The 24,914-nt window shown below is 42.8% G+C and overlaps 1 protein-coding gene across 1 annotated transcript in view; it reads left to right on the top strand.

Annotated features, from left to right (window-relative positions):
* Positions 1-661: 661 nt before the first annotated feature.
* The window catches only part of LOC111980118 (glutamate receptor ionotropic, NMDA 2C-like), a 50,803-nt gene continuing 26,550 nt past the window's right edge, over positions 662-24,914 (top strand). Inside the window, 2 exon segments of the mRNA XM_070449791.1 lie at positions 662-1,095; positions 22,293-22,891. Of these exon segments, the coding sequence (XP_070305892.1) occupies positions 667-1,095; positions 22,293-22,891 (1,028 nt within the window). The 5' untranslated portion in view covers positions 662-666.

Here is a 24,914-nt window from a genome sequence, read left to right as displayed (position 1 = left end):
AAACTGTCATCCAAGTTAAGTTACATTAGGTTTTTTCCGTGAACAATGCCTTAGAAATACAGCATGTAGCTGCCGTTAAAAAAAGCCCCCATGGCCAAAACCAGGTCTCCACCTATTCACAGCACATAATACCCATGCATTCCGATGTTTTGCAGATTAAGTTGGAATAGCTCTGCAGCATTATTTCAGGGGGAAAAAAATGTCACGAGAGATAAATGGTAAATCCTTGTTCTCCATTTGTTGCATTAAACAGTAGGCACCATCTGCTGTATTTGACTGCAGAGTACAACAGTAGTGGGGCCACAGCTGCCATCCGCAGGCACAGCAACCTGCTCACTGCCTTGTGTTGCACGCCAAACACTCACACAAAAAATAGTACCCTGGGTCTCTCATCATCCACCTGACCCAACCCACCACTCATGGCCGCTTACATGGAGACACACCTGCACATGAAGCACATGACTCACAGATGAAGCTAAAATGTCTCTAAACTACAGGCAGTTGGTTTGGTTGGCTTGCCTGGAGGGATTACTAAGCATTATCACAACGTTGCACAAATGACACTAAACGGTCCCATGTATCTAATACAAATGTCTTTACTCATCTCTCTTCTCTCCTCCTCTCATCCCCACCCTCGTCCCCTCTCTCAGGCAGTAGGTGACTGAGATGGGCGTTCGTCTAGGCCGCTTGAGCGACTCCCCGTGGTGGTGGCCACTGCTGCTGCTGTTGCTGCTCTGCACTGCCCCCTGGTGCCAAGGTCGGCCTTTCGCAACGCCCTTGCCAGCAGTCAACGTGGCGGTGGTATTCAGTGGCTCGGCCTACCAGCAGGAGATCAAGGGGCGTCTCAGCAGGGAGAACTTCATGGACCTGCCCTTGGAGGTGAATCCCATCACAGTGCTGGTAAACAACACCAACCCTCGGGCCCTGCTCACACGCATCTGTGACACACTGGCGGCCAACCGCGTACATGGTGTGGTGTTTGAGGACAACATCGGCTCGGAAGCCGTGGCACAGATCCTGGACTTCATTGCCCTGCAGACGGCCGTGCCCATCGTGGGCATCAGCGGGGGCTCCGCCATGGTCCTGCCACACAAGGTCAGTGATTGGGCTGGGGGTTGGATTGGGCTGGGGGACACTTGGCTGCTAGGGTCTAGCCTGCCTGAGGAACATGCTTAAGTTCAWCTTCTTTTTATTTTTGAAATAACCTTGAAGGCCACATTATTTGTTTCCCCAAACGGCTGTAGAGAGTAGCAGCTTAACTGATGTGTCGTTTATGACTACACAGTCACTTTACATCAGAGGTTTTAAACCCTTTTWATTCTAGTGACTGTGAAATAAAGAACTGGTAAAGACCCCTGGCACAACTCACAGTACAAATAATAAAACCAAAACAACAATCTCAACAACACAGGTCCCCCAAGGTGAGTAAAGCACTCAGATCTTGAAAGCGCTCCACCACACACACACACAGGCCAACCGTCATTAGTCTGGTGATTATCAGAGTCATAATGAACATTAGCAGACACACATTGCCATTTCCAGGTGACTTACAGCACATGATTATAAACTCACTGAATGTTAATGCTGCCCATACAGACACTGTGGGTTTTTTGTATCTGGTGGTCCTAGGCCAGAAAGACTGAAACAACAAGATACGGTGTTAAACCAGGTAGCAGAGGGATGTCCAAATACTGCATKTAATACACTCATTAAAATATGAAGGTCAAAATCAAAACCTGTTAGCCTCTWCCACTTCATCCTTGTTCTATTTRTAAACTTCTGGTCCCACCAGACACAAAGATGTTAAACTAGAGAAATCTATTTGTATTRGCTGGMAACAAATMTACAGTTTACAGTTGGACCCCTCATGTCAATAGAGTTATGCAATGATTTGAAAMGTTGTATTACCCGGCATCATGCKCTGGAGTTTGSCACCAGTAAATTGTCAGAGGGATGTTTGTGATACAGATTAGACTGCCGTTAAATTGCTTTTAGAGTAAAGCCTCATAGGTTTAGGAGCAATGATCCCTCTCCCAGAGCGTTACACAAAGGGCTCAGCCACAGAGAGAAACTTTAATTAGACTGAAATGGCTATATTCTCTAACTATATCACCATCAATCTTCCCATAGGACAAACACAGCTCTGCGTTTTGCAGAGAATCACAATACTACTCACGGAGACAGAGAATGCACGTTATGAGCATCACAATACTACTCACGGAGACAGAGAATGCACGTTATGAGCATCACAATACTACTCACAGAGACAGAGAATGCGCGTTATCAGCATCATAATACAACTCACAGAGACAGAGAATGCACGTTATGAGCATCACATCTTTATTGGTTCTATGCAAATTGATGTAGGCTGAGGATACAGAGGACTGGTGGGGCATAGCTCGCCAATCCACCGACCATAAACAAAGCGTTTATTCAGCGGGGGAAATGGAGGGTGATAAAGCAGAATGGCTGACCTCGGCCGGGCAGAGCAAGAAGAGAATACTGCTGCATTGTAATGTCTAATCAATTCTAGTAATTTCAGCTCCGGTAGCTGGCTGTTTGAGTATGCGGCARACAGGGAACTGAGTAGCGGAAAATATGAGGTCTGCCCGCCACCCTCGATTTCCATCAGTTAATCCACAGCTCAAATATGATTTTCTCTCCCTCATGTTTGTGAGATTTTCCTAATAAACGTGAGAAACGTGTTCCTCCACAACAGGAGACGGCCAGGGCCATGGACTCACAGTACCTTGATTATGCATTCACATTCATACAAATCCTCATGGGGTTGCGGTTCAATAGAGAGCTGGTTAAAATGGATGCATTCCAACTCAATTGAATTTAAATACATTTTTCGAAACAAAATATTGATTCATTGATTCAATCTTTACTTTGTGTGTGGCCAAGATGATTGAGAGGGGAAGTGTATTTGTTAGAAGTAACCCGGGGTCCATCAACAAAACAGTAATCAATATAGGGCCCAACAGACTGGCCATAGGCTGGTGTATTAGACACTGTGCTTTGTTACATCCAGCAACAGCTGTCGTTGTAATTGGAATTTCCTTATTCCAGTCCACACATTACTGGACMGCTCCCTTGTCAAATAGCCACATTAATTCAAGGAAACATGTTGGGCAATCAGGGCATGGGCATTGCTTCTTATGGGCAATAAAAGGGGTGTCACTGGCTAGCTAATACCTCCAGCAGGTCATTTACACATTTAATTACGCCAAGTTGGGGAACACAACAGCTAATCATTCATGATAAAATCCAACATAAATAAAATAGGAAAAATGCAATTATCTAAAGGTTGGCAGCAGTTTAATTGAGAGTGTGTGGTAATTACTATGTGTACGTACAGTTGAAGTCGGAAGTTTACATACAGTTAGGTTGGAGTCATTAAAACTAGTTTTTCATCCACTCCACAAATTTCTTGTTAATAAACTATAGTTTTGTCAAGTTGGTTAGGACATCTACTTTGTGCATGACACAAGTCATTTTTCCAACAATTGTTTACAGACAGATTATTTCACTTATAATTCACTCTATCACAATTCCAGTGGGTCAGAAGTTTAGATACACTAAGTTGACTGTGCCTTTAAACAGCTTGGAAAATTCCAGAAAATTATGTCATGGCTTTAGAAGCTTCTGATAGGCTAATTGACATAATTTGAATCAATTGGAGGTGTACCTGTGGATGTATTTCAAGGTCTACCTTCAAACTCAGTGCCTCTTTGCTTGACWTCATGGGAAAATCAAAAGAAATCAGCCAAGACCTCCACAAGTCTGGTTCATCCTTGGGAGCAATTTCCAAACGCCTGCAGGTACCACGTTCATCTGTACAAACAATTGTACCCAAGTATAAACACCATGGGACCACGCAGCCGTCATACCGCTCAGGAAGGAGACACGTTCTGTCTCCTAGAGATGAACGTAATTTGGTGCGAAAAGTGAAAATCAATCCCAGAACAACAGCAAAGGACCTTGCTGGAGGAAACAGGTATCTATATCCACAGTAAAACGAGTCCTATATCGACATAACCTGAAAGGCAGACCTCAATCCTATAGAACATTTGTCGGCAGAACTAAAAAAAGCGTGTGCGAGCAAGGAGGCCTACAAACCTGACTCAGTTACACCAGCTCTGTCAGGAGGAATGGGCCAAAATTCACCCAACTTATTGTGGGAAGCTTGTGGAAAGCTACCCGAAACATTTGACCCAAGTTAAACAATTTAAAGGAAATGCTACCAAATACTAATTGAGTGTATGTAAACTTCTGACCCACTGGGAATGTGATGAAAGAAATAAAAGCTCAAATAAATCATTCTCTCTACTATTATTCTGACATTTCACATTCTTAAAATAAAGTGGTGATCCTAACTGACCTAAGACAGGGAATTTTTGCTTGGATTTAATGTCAGGAATTGTGAAAACCCGAGTTTAAATGTATTTGGCTAAGTTGTATGTAAACTTCCGACTTCAACTGTATGTACAATACTGTGAAGGCTAGTTCGTAATGACACATGGACCATGTGACTTGGCTTATAATCAGTTATACGAATGTTAGATCATGCAATAACAATGTAATAACAATAGTACGATACAAAACACAAGGCTTATATGCAGAGCAGAGAACACTTAAGGTTGTTGGATCCAGAGTTGATGACAGAGAGAGAAACTGAAGTGGCACAGACCTCATTAGAGGCTGGCATAGAGCCTTGCCCACGGCATGGTGGCACTCACGGGCTCAGACTGATTAGAAGAGCTCTATCTTCATAAAAACCAAGGCCACCAACAGTCCCTGCCAGAGCAGGGACAAGTATGGCGGGATGTGATGTCCATCAGCACATCTGTTTCGTGTCCCTGAGCCTGAACATGAATGGTACCTTTCCACAGGAAACAAAGGTAGTTTGCAGCTAGCGCAGCCTTGTGCAGTGATGTCATCCTTCCTATGGCTTAAGTCCACTAAACTGTCTGCACTGTCACAATTAGTGTTACATAGAATTAACTAACTGTTGGTGGGACCATGGACTTAAATCCAGGCTTGGGCTGGTCTATATGCTACTTACACGATGTGTGCCAGTACCAAACAGAGTGATTTAAATGTTCAAAGATACAATCCTATGGAAAAGTGAGTTAATTTACAGAATATGGAAATAAACGCTCACAAAATGTATTTGTGTGCTTACGCACTTCATTTAAAATGTGATGGCACTTAAATGTCACCACTTCAGATGCAGCCACTTGTATGAACCTTTAAGATACCTTTAAATTAGCTTTTCAATGAGGCTGAGCGATTGCTCACCATTGATTGATTAGTGAGACGCCGTCCAAGCTGGTCGACAAGCCAACTCAATCACTTAAAATGTTGTCTCTGAGAAAGCCTGGAGTTTGATCTCGCTCGAAGAGGAAGGCGAAAATTAACCGAGAACAGATTCCTATCCTGAGGGGATTTTGCTCAATTAGCATGTTGATTAGCTAAATTACAATAACCCATTAGAAACCTATTATTCCCTTTTTCTCTCGCAATTAGAAAAAGTTAAAACAATCACTGGATAATCAATAGCCTAGCAGACACAAAGAATCCAATCAATGGAATGTATGTGGGTGAGGACAAACAGGGTTTTACAAGACAAATTCAGACAAACCCAACTGAATGTGCTTGTCTGTTGTCTGTCTGTTGTCTGTCTGCAGTCATCGAACAGAGAGAGTGAGCTTCCTTAACAGAGAATTCTAATCTAACTGTGAGGCATGCAGCCATATATCACCTTCTGATGGAATTTAAATWAAATCTGCTTCACCATTGCCAATCAATCATGGCTAACACGCATGCCTGMAATGTTAAAATGCAAGGGGGGCTTTGGTGCATTCATTCCCACTGGGGATTTACAACCAGGGGTGACTGGTGGCTGCTATGTACGACATGACGGTAGAGATGCTTCATTGCTTTTATCCTCCTCTTCCTTCTCAGGATGAAACACATATGTAGGATCTTCATTTGACCAGTTTCTCACAGCTGGAAAATAATCCTGCAGCAACAGGAAATTATTATTATTGTGTGGATTATAATTAATGGACATTTTTGTAGGGGTAGATACATTTTTTGTTAGGGCAAATCAAGTCTGACATTTTTAAGTGGTAATTACAAACTTTAGAACAATTTTTAAACATTGAATACACTACACGTTTGCATTTCCTGCTATACAAGACATTTCCTGCACCAACAGGGTGATCAAATGAAGATCCTACATCTGTAGGACAAACACAGAATCACATGTATACTGGGGAAATGTACTTACAAACCAGTGGATGCTGCTGAGGGGAGGACGGCATCATACACATGGAAACTGTAAGGACCGACGCTGGGAGACGAGAAGCAAGTACAGGGAGTGAAAATGTAATGGATAATAGACAAGAAACAAACAAGGACAGCGTCTTGACAGGGGAAAACATAACAACATCAATGCTGACACATGGAACAAACTGAGGAGCAGACAGATATAGAGGGGAAATCAACAAAGTAATGGAGTCCGGGTGATTCCAATATTGAGCAGATGCATGTAATGATGGTGACAGGTGTGCGTAATGATGGGCTGCCTGGCGCCCTCGAACACCAGAGAGAGGGAGCGGGGGCAGGCGTGACAGGAAACCATGTGTTTGGTGTATTTGATACCATTCCAACCATTACACTCCCGCCATTGCCACAAGCCCGTCCTCCACAAAGAAGGTGTCACCAACCTCCTGTGATACAAACAACGGTACCCAAATTGTGATTTTATATGTACTATATGACATGTGATTTTTGACTAAGCCATGTGTTAACATGATTCACAAGGGGAATAGCAGGGTACAGTCATGTATCAAATGTTTAACCACAACACACTTGCAGCAAAGCCCAATAGACGGAGACATGAGTAGTAGTCCCAGGTAGACAAGACAACCTTCAGACTGTGTCTGTCCAGCAGTCTCGCTTCACACACTTTCTATCATTGGGGACCGAATCCTAATTTGAGATTTATGGATTTAACCCACTTTTTTWAAAATTACATCTTAGATCTCCCATTGACATTAACGCATAATTTATGCATACGTTTAAATGTATCTTAAGTTAGGATTGGGTCCAGAGTCTCTTTGTTTCAGTGGTCCGGAGAGGCATGGGAAGCAGGGCTAGCAGCAGCAGCAGCAGACCTCGTTTCTCAAAGCAGGAAGTGGAGCCTGAGGCCCATGCCTAAAGTAGAGCAACCTTTTTCTCCCTTCCTTTCTTCCCATCCTAAACCTACTTGTGTCCCTCTCTACCTCGTTGCTTTGCATCCTGGGGCCAGTGACACAGATACAGTACGAACTGTCTAGACAGGGCTAAATAGGCTGGGATGYTWTTCAGAGGAACTGTATGGGAATCTGCAATCTCAGTAGGGATGCATGAATACATAAGAAAATCACCTAATATATGTTTTGTCCTGGTTTTCTGCAAGTCAAAGGCATATAATACTAGATCATTTAGCATGAGAATTACAGAGTACAATACAATTCAGACAGACTAATGAATTTGTGCTCACTTTAGTGTTACAATGTAATATAAATSCATTCAAAATTGATATAATAACACTCAAACGTACAATATGATTGWAATTCAGTGCTATGTGTTACTGCATTTGGATCTCCTCCATCGTTGTGAGGAAGGACAAATGACTACGGCGGTGTACGTCTGTTCCTCGGRCCTGCGCAGGGTCCCTGTGACGTCAGCACATAGGACGAGCACATGACGACAGTGCCAGGGCACATCACGCTGGGAGTTGCAGGCGGACATATGCCGCAGCAAAGATCCATGTCCAGAAGTCACTCACCATCGGAGAGAGAGAGAGAGAGGGGGGAGGGGGAGAGAGAGAGACAGAGAAAGAGAGAGAGGGAGAGCAGGCTGCCATGTGCTCCTCTGCACTAAGGGAGGAAGAATAGAGAAAGAGAGAACAAGAGAGAACAAGGGAGAGCACGTCGGCGTCTTTCTCTCCACCGGCCCTTCTGGAAGGGCTACTCGCTGCCGGCCTCCCTCCCTCAGATTTATTTTGCAACTTCTGAATCATTTACAACACAGTACAGACCCCCTGCTCTAATCTCTCAAGCCCCTAGGACCACAATTTCAGGTGTCCTTGCAGTTGCAACTTTGTGTTTTATTGAAAAGCCTCGTTTCTTTTCCTTTGTTTTTTTTAAACCATTCCATCTCCATCAATAATTAGCGACAGCTCTTTGTTTCTGTGAGTCCTTCAAATGCCCACCATTGGTACAGATTTTTTTTTTAATCAGTAGCCTAAACTTTGTGTGTAGAGAGCATTGTATTCTGAACAGATGTGTTATTTCTTACATTGTTACCCCAGGAAATCTTAGGTTTTATTACATACAGTCGGGAGGAACTATTGGATATAAGAGCAACGTCAACTCACCAACATTACGACCAGTAATACGACTTTCCCGAAGCGGATCCTCTGTTTGGCCCACCACCCAGGACAATGGATCGGATCCCAGCCGGCGACCCAAAACAACGGCGCCGCAGACGGAGCGGTCGTCTGGTCAGGCTCTGAAGACAGGCACATCGCGCACCGCTCCCGAGCATACTACTCGCCAATGTCCAGTCTCTTGATAACACGGTAGACGAAATCCAGGGTTGCCTTCCAGAGAGAAATCAGAGACTGTAGCGTTCTTTGTTTCACTGAAACATGGCTCACTCGAGACACGCTATCAGAGTCGGTACAGCCACCTGGTTTCTTCACGCATCGCGCCGACAGAAACAAGCATCTCTCTGGTAAGAAGAAGGGTGGGGGTGTATGCCTTATGATTAACGAGACYTGGTGTGATCATAACAACATACYGGAACTCAAGTCCTTTTGTTCACCTGACTTAGAATTCCTCACAATCAAATGCCGACCGCATTATCTACCAAGAGAATTCTCTTCGATCATAATCACAGTCGTGTATATTCCCCCCCAAGTAGACACATCGACGGCCCTGAACAAACTTCATTTGACTCTATGTAAACTGGAAACCACATATCTTGAGGCTGCATTTATTGTAGCTGGGGATTGTAGGCTAATGTAGGCTAATCTGGCTAATCTGAAAACAAGGCTCCCTAAATTCTATCACCATATCGATTGCACGACCTGGGCTGGCAAAACCCTGGATCATTGTTATTCTAACTTCCGCAACGCGTATAAGGCCCTCCCTCGCCCTCCATTCGGATAAGCTGACCACGACTCCATTTTGTTGCTCCCAGCCTATAGACAGAAACTAAATCAGGAAGCACCCATGCTCAGGTCTGTTCAACGCTGATCCGACCAATCGGATTCCACGCTTCAAGATTGCTTCGATCACGTGGACTGGGATATGTTCCACAGTGCGTCGAACAACAACATTGATGAATACGCTGATTCGGTGAGCGAGTTTATTAGCAAGTGCATCGCTGATGTTGTACCCACAGCGTCTATTAAAACATTCCCCAACCAGAAACCATGGATTGATGGCAGCATTCGCGCAAAACTGAAAGCGCAAACCACTGTTTTTAATCATGGCAAGGTGACCGGAAACATGACCGAATACAAACAGTGTAGCTATTCCCTCCGCAAGGCAATCAAACAAGCTAAGAATCAGTATAGAGACAAAGTGGAGTCGCAATTCAATGGCTCAGACACGAGAGGTATGTGGCAGGGTCTACAGTCAATCACGGACTACAAAAGAAAAAACAGCCCCGTCGCGGACCACGATGTCTTGCTCCCAGACAAACTAAACAACTTCTTTGCTCGCTTTGAGGACAATACGGTGTCACTAACACGGCCCACTACCAAAACCTGCGGGCTCTCCTTCACTGCAGCCAACGTGAATAAAACATTTAAACGTGTTAACCCTCGCAAGGCTGCAGGCCCAGACGGCATCCCCAGCCACATCCTCAGAGCATGCGCAGACCAGCTGGCTGGTGTGTTTATGGACATATTCAATCAATCCTTATCCCAGTCTGCTGTTCCCACATGCTTCAAGAGGGCCACCATTGTTCTTATTCCCAAGAAAGCTAAGGTAACTGAGCTAAATAACTACCGCCCTGTAGCACTCACTTCCGTCATCATGAAGTGCTTTGAGAGACTAGTCAAGGACCATATCACCTCCACCCTACCTGACACCCTAGACCCACTCCAATTTGATTACCGCCCCAATAGGTAAAGACGATGCAATTGCAATCACACTGCACAATGCCCTAACCCATCTGGACAAGAGGAATACCTATGTAAGAATGCTGTTCATCGACTACAGCTCCACATTTAACACCATAGTACCCTCCAAACTCGTCATTAAGCTCGAGACCCTGGGTCTCGACCCCGCCCTGTGCAACTGGGTCCTGGACTTCCTGACGGGCCACCCCCAGGTGGTGAAGATAGGTAACAACATCTCCACCCCGCTGATCCTCAACACTGGGGCCCCACAAGGGTCCGTTCTCAGCCCTCGTTCTCAGCCCTCTCTCTGCACGCCTCCAACTCAATCATCAAGTTTGCAGACGACACTACAGTGGTAGGCTTGATTACCAACAACAACGAGACGSCCTACAGGGAGGAGGTGAGAGCCCTCAGAGTGTGGTGTCAGGAAAATAACCTCACACTCAATGTCCAAAAAACAAAGGAGATGATCGTGGACTTCAGGAAACAGCAGAGGGAGCAGCCCCCTATCCACATCGACGGGACAGTAGTGGAGAGGGTGGAAAGTTTTAAGTTCCTCGGCGTACACATCACGGACAAGCTGAAATGGTCCACCCACACAGACAGCGTGGTGAAGAAGGTGCAGCAGCGCCTCTTCAACCTCAGGAGGCTGAAGAAATTTGGCTTGTCACCAAAAACACTCACAAACATTTACAGATGCACAACCGAGAGCATCCTGTTGGGCTGTATCACCGCCTGGTACGGCAACTTCTCCGCCCACAACCGTAAGGCTCTCCAGAGGGTAGTGAGGTCTGCATAACGCATCACCGGGGGCAAACTACCTGCCCTCCAGGACACCTACACCACCCGATGTCACAGGAAGGCCAAAATGATCATCAAGGACAACAACCACCCGAGCCACTGCCTGTTCACCCCGCTATCATCCAGAAGGCGAGGTCAGTATAGGTGCATCAAAGCAGGGACTGAGAGACTGAAAAACAGCTTCTATCTCAAGGCCATCAGACTGTTAAACAGCCATCACTAACATTGAGTGGCTGCTGCCAACATACTGACTCAACTCTAGCCACTTTAATAATGGAAAAATGTATGTAATAAATGTATCACTAGCCACTTTAAACAATGCCACTTTATATAATGTTTACATACCCTACATTACTCATCTCATATGTATATACTGTACTCTATACCATCTACTGCATCTTGCCTATGCCATTCAGCCATCACTCTTTCATATATTTTTATCTACATATTCTTATTCATTCCTTTACACTTGTGTGTGTATAAGGTAGTTGTTGTGAAATTGTTAGGTTAGATTACTTGTTAGATATCACTGCATGGTCGGAACTAGAAGCACAAGCATTTCGCTACACTCGCATTAACATCTGCTAACCATGTGTATGTAACAAATAACATTTTATTTGATTTGATCCCGATTCAACACATTTGTAAAGCATTCAGCTGCTAGTCTGTTACCCACAAAGCACTCAAGCAAAGAGCCAGTTGGCTAATATAAAACATAAAATTAGGGAGAAGACATGAGATATATGTTTTTGTTACAGTATATAAAGACACATCACTCTATCTTGTTGTTTGTAAGCAGATTACAGAAGACAATTGACCACTGACCAGACTCCACAGCTTGGGACTAAGGTTCTATCTGCATTTCTGCAGATAGTACTCTAAATACCCCAATTGATGGTGTTCAGTTCAAAATAATACTATAAAAAAATAGCTGACACCATTCAAACCAATAAGGGGATGGAACTTTAAAGCCAGTTATCTCAGAATCATATTTTTTTTGCAGATAGAACCTTGTAGTCCTAAATTCTCACAGTGCCAGTTGAAGCTAAGCTGTTAACTAGATGCCTTTTAGTATTCTTTATGAAATGTACACACTTACAGTACAGAGGCACAATGGGACGTCAGTCTATAGTCACAACCCTTTCACGGAAACAACAACACCATTTACTAATCACCATCAACATAAAGAAACAAACATCTGGCCCTAAATCTATAGGAGAACGTAGTATTGGTAATGGACACCTGTTTCCAACCAGATTCTCTTAAATCCCCCCAAGCCATGTGATTCGGACAGTATTGTCCATGTCCAACAGAATGTATAATCAGATATGGGTTGTGTCCTGATGCATCATGGTTAAGAGCTCCCGAGTGGCGCAGCAGTCTAAGGCACTGTATATCAGTCACTACAGACCCTTTGATTCCAGGCTGTATCACAACTGGCTGTGATTGGGAGTCCCATAGGGCGGTGCACAATTGGCAAAGTGTTGTCCGGGGTAGGCTGTCATTGAAAATAAGAATTTGTTCTTAACTGACTTGCCTAGTTAAATAAATAAAAAGAGCTTTAGCATGCCAGGTACGGCTGTAGCTGAGCCTATGGCTGTCCGCTGTCCATGCTCAGGGCTCATTTGGACTACAGTAACAGTACAGTTCGAACCTTAGGGTGTTTTTGGCTGAGAGTCACAGTGTGATCGTGTACACATACTACACACAGGCACATACACCCACACACACCCACACATGCTCTGGAGCAAATTGATTTTACACTCTGCCAGATGAATACTCATGGCATACAAGTGATGAAAAAGGCTGCACGCACAGAAAGAAGGCAGTAACTTAAACAGATTTGCTGCGGGACACTGAGAGGAGTTAGAACATTGTAGATGTAAGTCATATTCGCAACCTGCTCCTTTACTAACCTGCACAACACCCTTGCTCTTGCTAAGCAAATGTTGCTAGATGTTTTATTGTCCCTTCTACTGTATCACATCTACAGTACCTCCAAGGTAATATAGGAGGAGGTATTTTGTATATGGAAAAGGGTAGAACACGAATTGCTAAATGTTCAATGTTACTAATTGAAAGAGAAACAGAGAGGATGTGATATTCAGAGCAATGAGAACGGTCAGTGGAGACACACAGAGGAATAGACCAGTAGGATGTCTGACATCAGGAGACACACAGATGGTTCTAACCTACTTTAGACTTATCTGAAGGACAACAAGGAGACAGCTTCTATCTCAAGGCCATCAGACTGTTAAACAGCAGTGGCTGCTGCCAACATACTGACTCAACTCCAGCTCACTTTAATAATGGAAATGGATGGAAATTGATCAAAAATGTATCACTAGCCACTTTAAACAATGCCACTTAATATAATGTTTACATACCCTACATTACTCATCTCATATGTGTATGTATATACTGTACTCTATATCATCTACTGCATCTTGCCATCTTTATGTAATACATGTATCACTAGCCACTTTAAACTATGCCACTTTTATGTTTACATACCCTACATTACTCATCTCATATGTATATACTGTACTCTATACCATCTACTGCATCTTGCCTATGCCGTTCTGTGCCATCACTCATTCATATATCTTTATGTACATATTCTTTATCCCTTTACACTTGTGTGTGTATAAGGTAGTAGTTGTGGAATTGTTAGGTTAGATTACTCGTTGGTTATTACTGCATTGTCGGAACTAGAAGCACAAGCATTTCGCTACACTCGCATTAACATCTGCTAARCATGTGTATGTGACAAATAAAATTGGATTTGATTTGATTTGAAAAATGGCACACAGTGCCTTCAGAAAGTATTCACACCTCTTGACTTTTTTCCATATTTTGTTGTGTTACAAAGTGGGATTAAAATGGATTTAACTGTCATTTTTTTGTCAACAATCTACACAAAAAATAAATATATACAGTGGGGAGAACAAGTATTTGATACACTGCCGATTTTGCAGGTTTTCCTACTTACAAAGCATGTAGAGGTCTGTAATTTTTATCATAGGTACACTTCAACTGTGAGAAGACGGAATCTAAAACAAAAATCCAGAAAATCACATTGTATGATTTTTAAGTAATTCATTTGCATTTTATTGCATGACATAAGTATTTGATCACCTACCAACCAGTAAGAATTCCGGCTCTCACAGACCTGTTAGTTTTTCTTTAAGAAGCCCTCCTGTTCTCCACTCATTACCTGTATTAACTGCACCTGTTTGAACTCGTTACCTGTATAAAAGACACCTGTCCACACACTCAATCAAACAGACTCCAACCTCTCCACAATGGCCAAGACCAGAGAGCTGTGTAAGGACATCAGGGATAAAATTGTAGACCTGCACAAGCTGGGATGGGCTACAGGACAATAGGCAAGCAGCTTGGTGAGAAGGCAACAACTGTTGGCGCAATTATTAGAAAATAGAAGAAAATAGAAGAAGTTCAAGATGATGGTCAATCACCCTCGTCTGGGGCTCCATGCAAGATCACACCTCGTGGGGCATCAATGATCATGAGGAAGGTGAGGGATCAGCCCAGAACTACACGGCAGGACCTGGTCAATGACCTGAAGAGAGCTGGGACACAGTCTCAAAGAAAACCATTAGTAACACACTACGCCGTCATGGATTAAAATCCTGCAGCGCAACCAAGGTCCCCCTGCTCAAGCAGGCGCATGTCCAGGCCCGTCTGAAGTTTGCCAATGACCATCTGGATGATCCAGAGGAGGAATGGGAGAAGGTCATGTGGTCTGATGATTCAAAAATAGAGCTTTTTGTCTAAACTCCACTCGCCGTGTTTGGAGGAAGAAAGAAGGATGAGTACAACCCCAAGAACACCATCCCAACCGTGAAGCATGGAGGTGGAAACATCATTCTTTGGGGATGCTTTTCTGCAAAGGGGACAGGACGACTGCACCGTATTGAGGGGAGGATGGATGGGGCCATGTATTGCGAGATCTTAGCCAACAACCTCCTTCCCTCAGTAAGATTGATGATGGGTCGTGGCTGGGTCTTCCAGCATGACAACGACCCGAAAACACACAGCCAGGGCACTAAGGAGTGGCTCCGTAAGAAGAATCTCAAGGTCCTGGAGTGGCCTAGCCAGTCTCCAGACCTGAACCCAATAGAAAATCTTTGGAGGGAGCTGAAAGTCCGTATTGCCCAGCGACAGCCCTGAAACCTGAAGGATCTGGAGAAGGTCTGTATGGAGGAGTGGCTAAAATCCCTGCTGCAGTGTGTGCAAACCTGGTCAAGAACTACAGGAAACGTATGATCTCTGTAATTGCAAAAAAGGATTCTGTACCAAATATTAAGTTCTGCTTTTCTGATGTATCAAATACTTATGTCATGCAATAAAATGCTAATTAATTACTTAAAAATCATACAATAGTGATTTTCGGGATTTTTTGTTTTAGATTCCGTCTCTCACAGTTGAAGTGTACCTATGATAAAAATTACAGACCTCTACATGCTTTTTAAGTAGGAAAATCTGCAAAATCGGCAGTGTATCAAATACTTGTTCTCCCCACTGTATATATATATATCTGATTAGATAAGTATGTTAGAATCACCTTTGACAGCGAGTCATTCTGGGTAAGTCTCTAAAAGTGTTCCACACCTGGACTGTGCAACATTTTCCATTATTCTTTTCAAAATTTCTTCAAGCTCTGTCAAGTTGGTGGTTGATCATTGCTAGACAACCATTTTCAGGTCTTGTCATAAATGTTCAAGTAGATTTAAGTAAAAACTGTAACTCGGCCACTCAGGAACATCACTACCTTCTTGGTTAGCAACTCCAGTGTATTTTTGGCCTTATGTGTAAGGTTATTGTCCTGCTGAAAGGTGAATTAATCTCAGTGTCTGGTGGAAAGCAGACTGCACCATGTCTTCCCTGTTTTGTGTTGCCTGTGCTTAGCTCCATTCAGCTTCTTTTTATCCTGAAAAACTCCCCAGTCCTTAACTATTTCAAGCATACCCACAACATGATGCAGCCACCACTATGCTTGAAAATATAGAGAGTGGTACTCAGTAATGTGTTATATTGGATTTGCCCCAAACATAACACTTTGTATTCAGGACAAAAGTTAATTGCTTTGCCACATTTTCTTAAAGTATTATTTTAGTGCCTTGTTGCAAACAAGATGCATGTTTTGGAATATTTTTATTATGTAAAGGCTTACTTTTTTCACTCTGTCAATTAGGTTAGTATTGTGGAGTAACTAAAATGACTAATACTGAGATTTCTCCTATCACAGCCATTAACCTCTTTCAGCTAGGGGGCACTATTTTTATGTTTGGAAAAATAACGTTCCCAAGATAAACTGACTATTTCTCTATGCCCAGATGCTAGAATATGCATATAATTGACAGATTAGGATAGAAAACACTCATAAAGTTTCCAAAACTGTCAAAATATTGTCTGTGAGTATAACAGAACTGATTTTTAATGGCAGGTGAAAACCTGAGGAAATCCAACCCGGAAGTGCCTTTTATTTGGAAAAATCCCTGTTCCATTGCCTGCCCCTCATCCATTTAAAGGGGTATCAACCAGATTCCTTTTCCAATGGCTTCCTCAGGCTGTGACCAGGCTTTAGACATAGTTTCAAGCTTTTATGAAATGAGCGAGATTTTTCAAAACGCGTCAGGTGTCCTTTGATTAGTTCATGCGCCCGAGAGTTGTAGCTTGACATTTTCTTTCTCTGTAGTATTGAATAGTTTACCATCCGGTTGAAATATTATCGATTATGTATGTTAAAAACAACCTGAGGATTGATTATAAAAAACGTTTGACATGTTTCTACGAACATTACGGATACTTTCTGGAATTTTCGTCTGCCCTACAGGACTGGAACGAGCCTGTGGTTTTCTGAACATAACGCGCAAACCAAATGGCGGTTTTTGGTTATAAAACTAATCTTTATCGAACAAAGATAACATTTATTGTGTAACTGGGAGTCTTGTGAATGCAAACATCCGAAGATCATCAAAGGTAAGCGATTAATTTTATTGCTTTTCCGACTTTCGTGACCAAGCTAATTTGCGGCTAGCTGTTCTTACTGTTTTATCTAGTGATTGATAAACTCACAAACGCTTGGATTGCTTTCGCTGTAAAGCATATTTTCAAAATCTGACACGAGAGGTGGATTAACAACAAGCTAAGCTGTGTTTTGGTATATTTCACTTGTGATTTCATGATTATAAATATTTTTAGTATTTTTTTTGAATTTGGCGCTCTGCAAATCAGCGGTTGTTTACGAAAATGATCCCGCTAAAGGGATCCGTGCGTCAAGAAGTTAAACTGTAAATGTTTTTCTATCCTTCCTTCTTTTCTTTCCAAAACACTTGAGAGTGCTGTCTCTGATCAACTTTCTCGTTATCTCTATCAAAACGATCTTCTAGACCCTAACCAGTCAGGCTTCAAGATGGGTCCCTCAACCGAGACTGCTCTTCTCTGTGTCACGGAGACTCTCCGCACTGCCAAAGCTGACTCTGTGCCCTCTGTTCTCATCCTCCTAGATCTATACGCTGTCTTTGACACCGTGAACCATCAGATCCTCCTCTCCACTTTCTCTGTGCTGGGCGTATCAAGCTCTGCATATTCTTGGATTGCATCCTTCCTGGCAGGCTGCTCCTACCAGGTGACATAGAGAGGATCTGTCTGCACAACTTACTCTCACTACTGGTGTCCCCTAGGGCTCGGTTCTAGGCGCTCTCCTCTTCTATCTATACACCATATACACCAAGTCACTCGGCTCCATCATATCATCACATGGTCTCTCCTATCATTGCTATGCGGATAACACTCAACTACTTTTCTCCTGCCCCCCTTCTGACACCCAGGTGGCGACACGCATCTCTGCGTGCCTGGCAGATATCTGAACGTGGATGTCAGTCCACCACCTCAAGCTTAACCTCGACAAGACGGAGCTGCTCTTCCTTCCGGGGAAGGCTTGCCCTCTCAAAGACCTCTCCATCACGGTTGACAACTCTAGTGTTGCCCTCCCAGAGCGCAACGAACCTTGGTGTGACCCTGGACAACACCCTGTCGTTCTCTGCAAACATCAAAGCAGCGACTCACTCCTGCAGGTCTACAACATCCGTAGAGTACGACCCTACCTCACGCAGTTGAAGCTTTCATCCACTACAAGACCATGGTGCTTACCTACGGAGCAGCAAGGGGAAGTGCCCCTCCCTACCTTCAGGCTATGCTCAAACCCTACACCCCAACCCGAGCACTCCGTTCTGCCACCTCAGGTCTCTTGGCCCTCCCACCCCTGCCCAGTCCAAGCTCTTCTCTGTCCTGGCACCCCAATGGTGGAACCAGCTACCCCTGAGTCCCTGCCCATCTTCCAAAAACATCTGAAACCCTACCTCTTCAAACAGTATCTTAAATAATCCTCCTCCTCCCCTCCTTTACCCATTTACCAATAGGTGCCCTTCTTTGCGAGGGATTGGAAAACCTCCCTGGTCTTTGTGGTTGAATCTGTGTTTGAAATTCACTGCTCGACTGAGGAACCTTAAGGATAATTGTATGTGTGGGGTACAGAGATGAGGTAGTCATTCAAAAATCATGTTAAACACTATTATTGCACACAAAGTGAATCCATTAAACTTTTTATGTGACTTTTTACTCCTGAACTTATTTAGGCTTGCCATAACAAAGGGGTTGAATAATTGTCTCAAGACATTTCAACTTTCATTTTTTATTCATTTGTAAAACATTTCAAAAAACATAATTCCACTTTGACATTATGGGGTATTGTTTATAGATCAGTGACCAAAAAACTCAATTGAATCCATTTTAAATTCAGGCTCTAACACAACAAAAGTGGAAAAAGTCAAACGGTGTGAACGCTTTCTGAAGGAACTGTATGTGTAAATTGCATAGTATCAAGAACTGAGCTTTACCAAAATCATTCTCACTTAGGAGGGGCAAAAGTAAAACATATTATCATTCAATCTACTTTATAGATTTATTTGGGGTGAAAGAATATTATTAGCTTTTTATTTATTATAAAGTTGCCGTTTATACAACGTAATTTAAAAAGTGAAAGTCTTAATGATCAAACCAGATATGCCAACCAGTTAAACAGTAAAATCTCTGTAATTGATGTAACTTTTTATATACACTTGGTTTATCATTACAATTCACTGGGGGTGCACATGATTTACGATGTGCTGTTGGTTTTACAAAGCAATTATGGTGCAATGATTTCTATGAGCAGCGTGCTTATATCAAAACCAATAAAACAATCATTAACTTCTCTTAGAGTCAAGACATATCAATGGCATCCAACACGAAATGTACTGTATGGGTCATAAGCAGTTTTAAAACAATGATGGATTCTGTTATTTTCTCGTAAGAAACACAAAAATTAAACCCTGCCCTGTTCAGCCATAGCCTTCCCAGGTTGCAGAAACATGTTTATGCCAAGACCATTACGGAATATGAATATTTCAACAAGATTGATGGAAAAAAAACATATATTATTCTGTTCCCTGAACATACTTAAACCCTTTACTTAATATCCATCCCGGATCGGGATCCTCCTTGTCAAAAAAGCTGAATAGCAATACAGCAAATGAAGTCCAATACAGCAAATGAAAGATAAACATCTTGTGAATCCGCCATCATTTCCGATTTTTAAAATGTTTTACAGCGAAAACACAATATCTATTTCTATTAGCTAACCACAATAGCCAAAGACTCAACCGCATATTTTCACCATGTTTCTACCGCATAGGTAGCTATCACAAAACCGACCAAATAGGATATAATTAGTCACTAACCAAGAAACAACTTCATCAGATGACAGTCTTATAACATGTTATACAATAAATTTATTTTGTTTCGAAAATGTGCATATTTGAGGTATAAATCATAGTTTTACATTGCAGCTACCATCAAAAATATCACCAAAGCAGCCAGAATATATTACAGAGAGCAACGTGAAATACCTAAATACTCATCATAAAACATTTATGAAAAATACATGTGTGTACAGCAAATGAAAGATAAACATCTTGTGAATCCAGCCAATATTTCCGATTTTTTAAGTGTTTTACAGCAAAAACACAATATAGCATTATATTAGCTTACCACAATAGCCAAACACACAAAAGCATTTATTCACCGCATGAATAGCATTCGCAAAAACCAGCAAAAGATATAAAAATTAATCACTAACCTTGAACAACTTCATCAGATGACAGTCTTATAACATCAGGTTATACAATACACTTATGTTTTGTTCGAAAATTTGCATATTTAGAGCTGCAAACCGTGGTTATACATTGTAAAATGTAGCAACATTTCCCCAGAATGTCAGGAGCTATTTTAGACACTCACCTAATCTGACCAAAGAACTCATCATAAACTTTACTAAAAAATACATGTTGTACAGCAAATGAAAGATACACTGGTTCTTAATGCAACCGCCGTGTTAGATTTTTTAAAATAACTTTACCATAACAAACAGCTTGCGTTATTGCGAGACAGCGCCCGCCAAAACGGCGGAGAATAGAAATAACATTTTCCACAGAAATACGAAATAACATCATAAATTGTTCTTACTTTTGCTGAGCTTCCATCAGAATCTTGTACAAGGAGTCCTTGTCCAGAATAAATCGTTGTTTGGTTTTAGAATGTCCTTTTCTCCTGTCGAATTAGCAACCTTAGCTAGCCATGTGGCGCGAACATGCCCATCTTCTCTTGACGCAAAGAACGGAAAATTCCAAAAGTCCCAATAAACGTTGAATAAACTGATAAAACTCGGTTGAAAAAAACTACTTTATGATGTTATTTATCACATGTATCAAATAAAATCAGAGCCGGAGATATCCGCCGTGTATACCGAACGCTTATCAGAAGACAATGTCGACGTACTTCGCGCGCCAGAGAAGACAAAGAAATTTCCAGACCTGTCACCAAAAGCTCTTGTTCGGCCTCAGATCAAGCTAGACACCCCATTCCACCTTCCACTCCTGTTGAACAATCTAGTGGAAGGCGTATGAAGTGCATGTATATCGATAAATATAAGGCAATTGAATAGGCAGGCCCTGGAACAGAGCATCGTTTTCAGATTTTTCACTTCCTGTATGGAAGTTTGCTGCAAAATGAGTTCTGTTTTACTCACAGATATAATTCAAACAGTTTTAGAAACTTGAGAGTGTTTTCTATCCAATAGTAATAATAATATGCATATTGTATGATCTAGAATAGAGTACGAGGCAGTTTAATTTGGGCACGATTTTTTCCAAAGTGAAAACAGCGCCCCCCTATTGACAAGAAGTTTTTAACAAGACAAACGCTCTTACAAACACACACACAGACAAGAAACAGCTCTGATCTTCCTCAAAATTCTTGGATCACTTTAGTAAACACAACACAGCATTTTCATACTCCTCTCTCCAAGGTCAAAGAGGAGAGACATCTTGAGAAAAGTGAGAGATAAAAAGAGAAAACAGGGGCTCAGTGACTGTCACGCCCTGACCTTAGAGATCCTTATTTATTCTCTATGTTTGGTTAGGTCAGGGTGTGACTCGGGTGGGAAAATCTATGTTTTCTATTTCTTTGTTGTTTTGCCGTGTGTGGTTCCCAATCAGAGGCAGCTGTCTATTGTTGTCTCTGATTGGGGATCATATATAAGTTGTCATTTTCGGTTTGGGTTTTGTGGGGTGTTGTTTCCCTGACAGAACTGTGCGCTTTAATTTTCGGCGTTTGTCATTTTGTTTGAGTGTTTTTGTGAACATTAAATTATGAACACGTTCCACGCTGCGCTTTGGTCTCATTCCGACGACGACAGTGAGCTCAATGATAGTGCCAAGTATATATGAGGGCCAATGTTGCCATGGCAAGTGGGAGACACATGGGTTAAAGTGATGAATGGTGCCTGGGCTACAGGGAGAGTAACACCAAACAGAATCACTTACTGTAGAGGACTGCCTCTCAGCCCAGAGACTACACACCACTTCTGGGTGGGCTGGCTGGTGGTCAGGAGCTGGACGGTGTGGACGGAGCACACAGACACACTGTCAAGCTACCCTCAGGATTCTACTGTCATTTCTTGATTATTATTTTATTTTTTACATATGCCTGGCTMAATTACATAAAACACAATCATATAATTGCCACTAAGCAGGCTTTTAACAAAGTCATTGCATTAGATCATTAGAAGGTTTTAATTGTGCTTGTTAGATAAATTGAGCAAATTGATTGAGCTTAAATTAACTATCCATTAAGGGCTGTTATCTGTGCTCACTCTGCTGTCTGTGTCTCTCTGCAGGGCGATGGCTCCACGTTCCTCCAGCTGGGCTCCTCCATCGAGCAGCAGATAAACGGCATGTTCAAGGTGATGGAGGAGTACAACTGGGACAGCTTCGTGGTCATCACCAGCCTGTACCCGGGCTACGAGGTCTACGTGGACTATGTCAAGACCTTCACTGACACCAGCTACTTCATGTGGGAACTGCAGGACGTGCTGACCTTCGACATGTCTGCCGACGGCATGAACGACATCCGGGCACGGCGCCTGCTGCAGCAGATCGATGCCCAGGTACTGCTGGTATACTGCTCCCACGAAGAGGCCCAGTACCTGTTCAGTATGGCCGGAGAGGCCGGCCTGCTGGGGCCTGGCTACATCTGGATCCTCCCCAGCCTTGCCGCGGGGAACCCAGACATGCCCCCACCAAYCAGCTTCCCTGTGGGCCTCATCAGCATCATCACCGACCGCTGGCGAATGAGCCTGAGGAAGAGGGTGCGGGATGGGGTGGCCATCGTGGTCAAAGGGGTGCAGAGCTTCCGCAAACAGAGGGGCTTCATCCCCGAGGGCCACAATGACTGCCACAGCCCTATTAGGGCATCTTCTAATGATACACTGTTCAGGTGAGTGGAGGTGGGGGGATGGAAGGGGTCATACTGACATACTGTAGGTTGTAGATTGTTCATACAAGAGAAGCCAACAAAAATGAGAAGATAAGAGAAGCCAATAAGAGAAGCCAACCAAAATGGAGAGATTAAGTGATACAGTTGAAGTCGGAAGTTCACATACAACTTAGCCAAATACATTTAAACTCAGTTTTTCACAATTCCTGACATGTAATCCTAGTAAAAATTCCCTGTCTTAGGTCAGTAGGATCACCAATTTATTTTAAGAATGTGAAATGTCAGAATAATAGTAGAGAGAATGATTTATTTCAGCTTTTATTTCTTTCATCACATTCCCAGTGGGTCAGAAGTTWACATACACTCAATTAGTATTTGGTAGCATTGCCTTTAAATTGTTTAACTTGGGTCAAACCTTTAGGGTAGCCTTCCACAAGCTTCCCACAATAAGTTGGGCGAACTTTGGCCCATTCCTCCTGACAGAGCTGGTGTAACTGAGTCAGGTTTGTAGGCCTCCTTGTTCACACACGTATTTTCAGTTCTGCCCACAAATTTTCTTTAGGATTGAGGTCAGGACTTTGTGATGGCCACTTCAATACCTTGACTTTGTTGTCCTTAAGCCATTTTGTCACAATTTTGGAAGTATGCTTGGGCCATTGTCCATTTGGAAGACCCATTTGCGACCAAGCTTTAACTTCCTGACTGATGTCTTGAGATGTTGCTTCAATATATCCACATAATTGTCCTTTCTCATGATGCCATCTATTTTGTGAAGTGCACCAGTCCCTCCTGCAGCAAAGCACCCCCACAACATTATGCTGCCACCCCCCTGCTTCACGGTTGGGATGGTGTTCTTCGGCTTGCAAGTCTCACCCTTTTTCCTCCAAACATGACGATGGTCATTATGGCCAATCAGTTCTATTTTTGTTTCATCCGACCAGAGGACATTTCTCAAAAAAGTATGATCTTTGTCCCCATGTGCAGCTGCAAACCGTAGTCTGTCTTTTTTATGGTGGTTTTGGAGCAGTGGCTTTTTCCTTGCTGAGCGACCTTTCAGGTTATGTCGATATAGGACTCGTTTTACTGTGGATATAGATACCTTTGTACCTGTTTCCTCCAGCATCTTCACAAGGTCCTTTGCTGTTATTCTGGGATTGATTTTCACTTTTTGCACCAAAGTACGTTCATCTCTAGGAGACAGAATGCGTCTCCTTCCTGAGCGGTATGACGGCTGCATGGTCACATGGTGTTTATACTTGCGTACTATTGTTTGTACAGATGAATGTGGTACCTTCAGGTGTTTGGAAATTGCTTCCAAGGATGAACCAGACTTGTGSAGGTCCACAATTTTTTTTGAGGTCTTGGCTGATTTCTTTAGATTTTCCCATGATGTCAAGCAAAGAGGCACTGAGTTTGAAGGTAGGCCTTGATATACGTCCACAGGTACGCCTCCAATTTGACACAAATGATGTCAATTAGTCTATCAGAAGCATCTAAAGCCATGACATAATTTTCTTGAATTTTCCACGCTGTTTAAAGGCACAGTCAACTTAGTGTATCTAAACTTCTGACCCACTGGAATTGTGATAGAGTGAATTATAAGTGAAATAATATGTCTGTAAACAATTGTTGGAAAAATGACTTATGTCATGCACAAAGTAGATGTTCTAACCGACTTGCCAAAACTATAGTTTATTAACAAGAAATTTGTGGAGTGGTTGAAAAAACAGTTTTAATGACTCCAACCTAAGTGTATGTAAACTTCCGACTTCAACTGTAACTGTTGCAGATTGAGAAGGACTGACTTGAAACAGAGAGAGAGAGAGTTGGCAACATCAGTCAACAGTTGCTCAACAGTCATTTAGCTGTGGCTTTCCATCTGCTTAATGTTGTGGTGGGGGGCAACATGGTACTCTCCCTGTCACTCCCTTAACCCCTGCCTGCCAACTCATTCACCCTGCCTCTGTCCCATCACCTCACTGTTGGAAGTACTGGCATCACAGAGAGATGATGTGGCCTGTCA

This window comes from Salvelinus sp. IW2-2015, linkage group LG20 (genome assembly GCF_002910315.2).
Source record: "Salvelinus sp. IW2-2015 linkage group LG20, ASM291031v2, whole genome shotgun sequence".
Taxonomy (NCBI): domain Eukaryota; kingdom Metazoa; phylum Chordata; class Actinopteri; order Salmoniformes; family Salmonidae; genus Salvelinus; species Salvelinus sp. IW2-2015.
The sequence above is the reverse complement of the archived record's forward strand: the minus strand, read 5'-3'. Positions and strand labels throughout refer to the sequence as shown.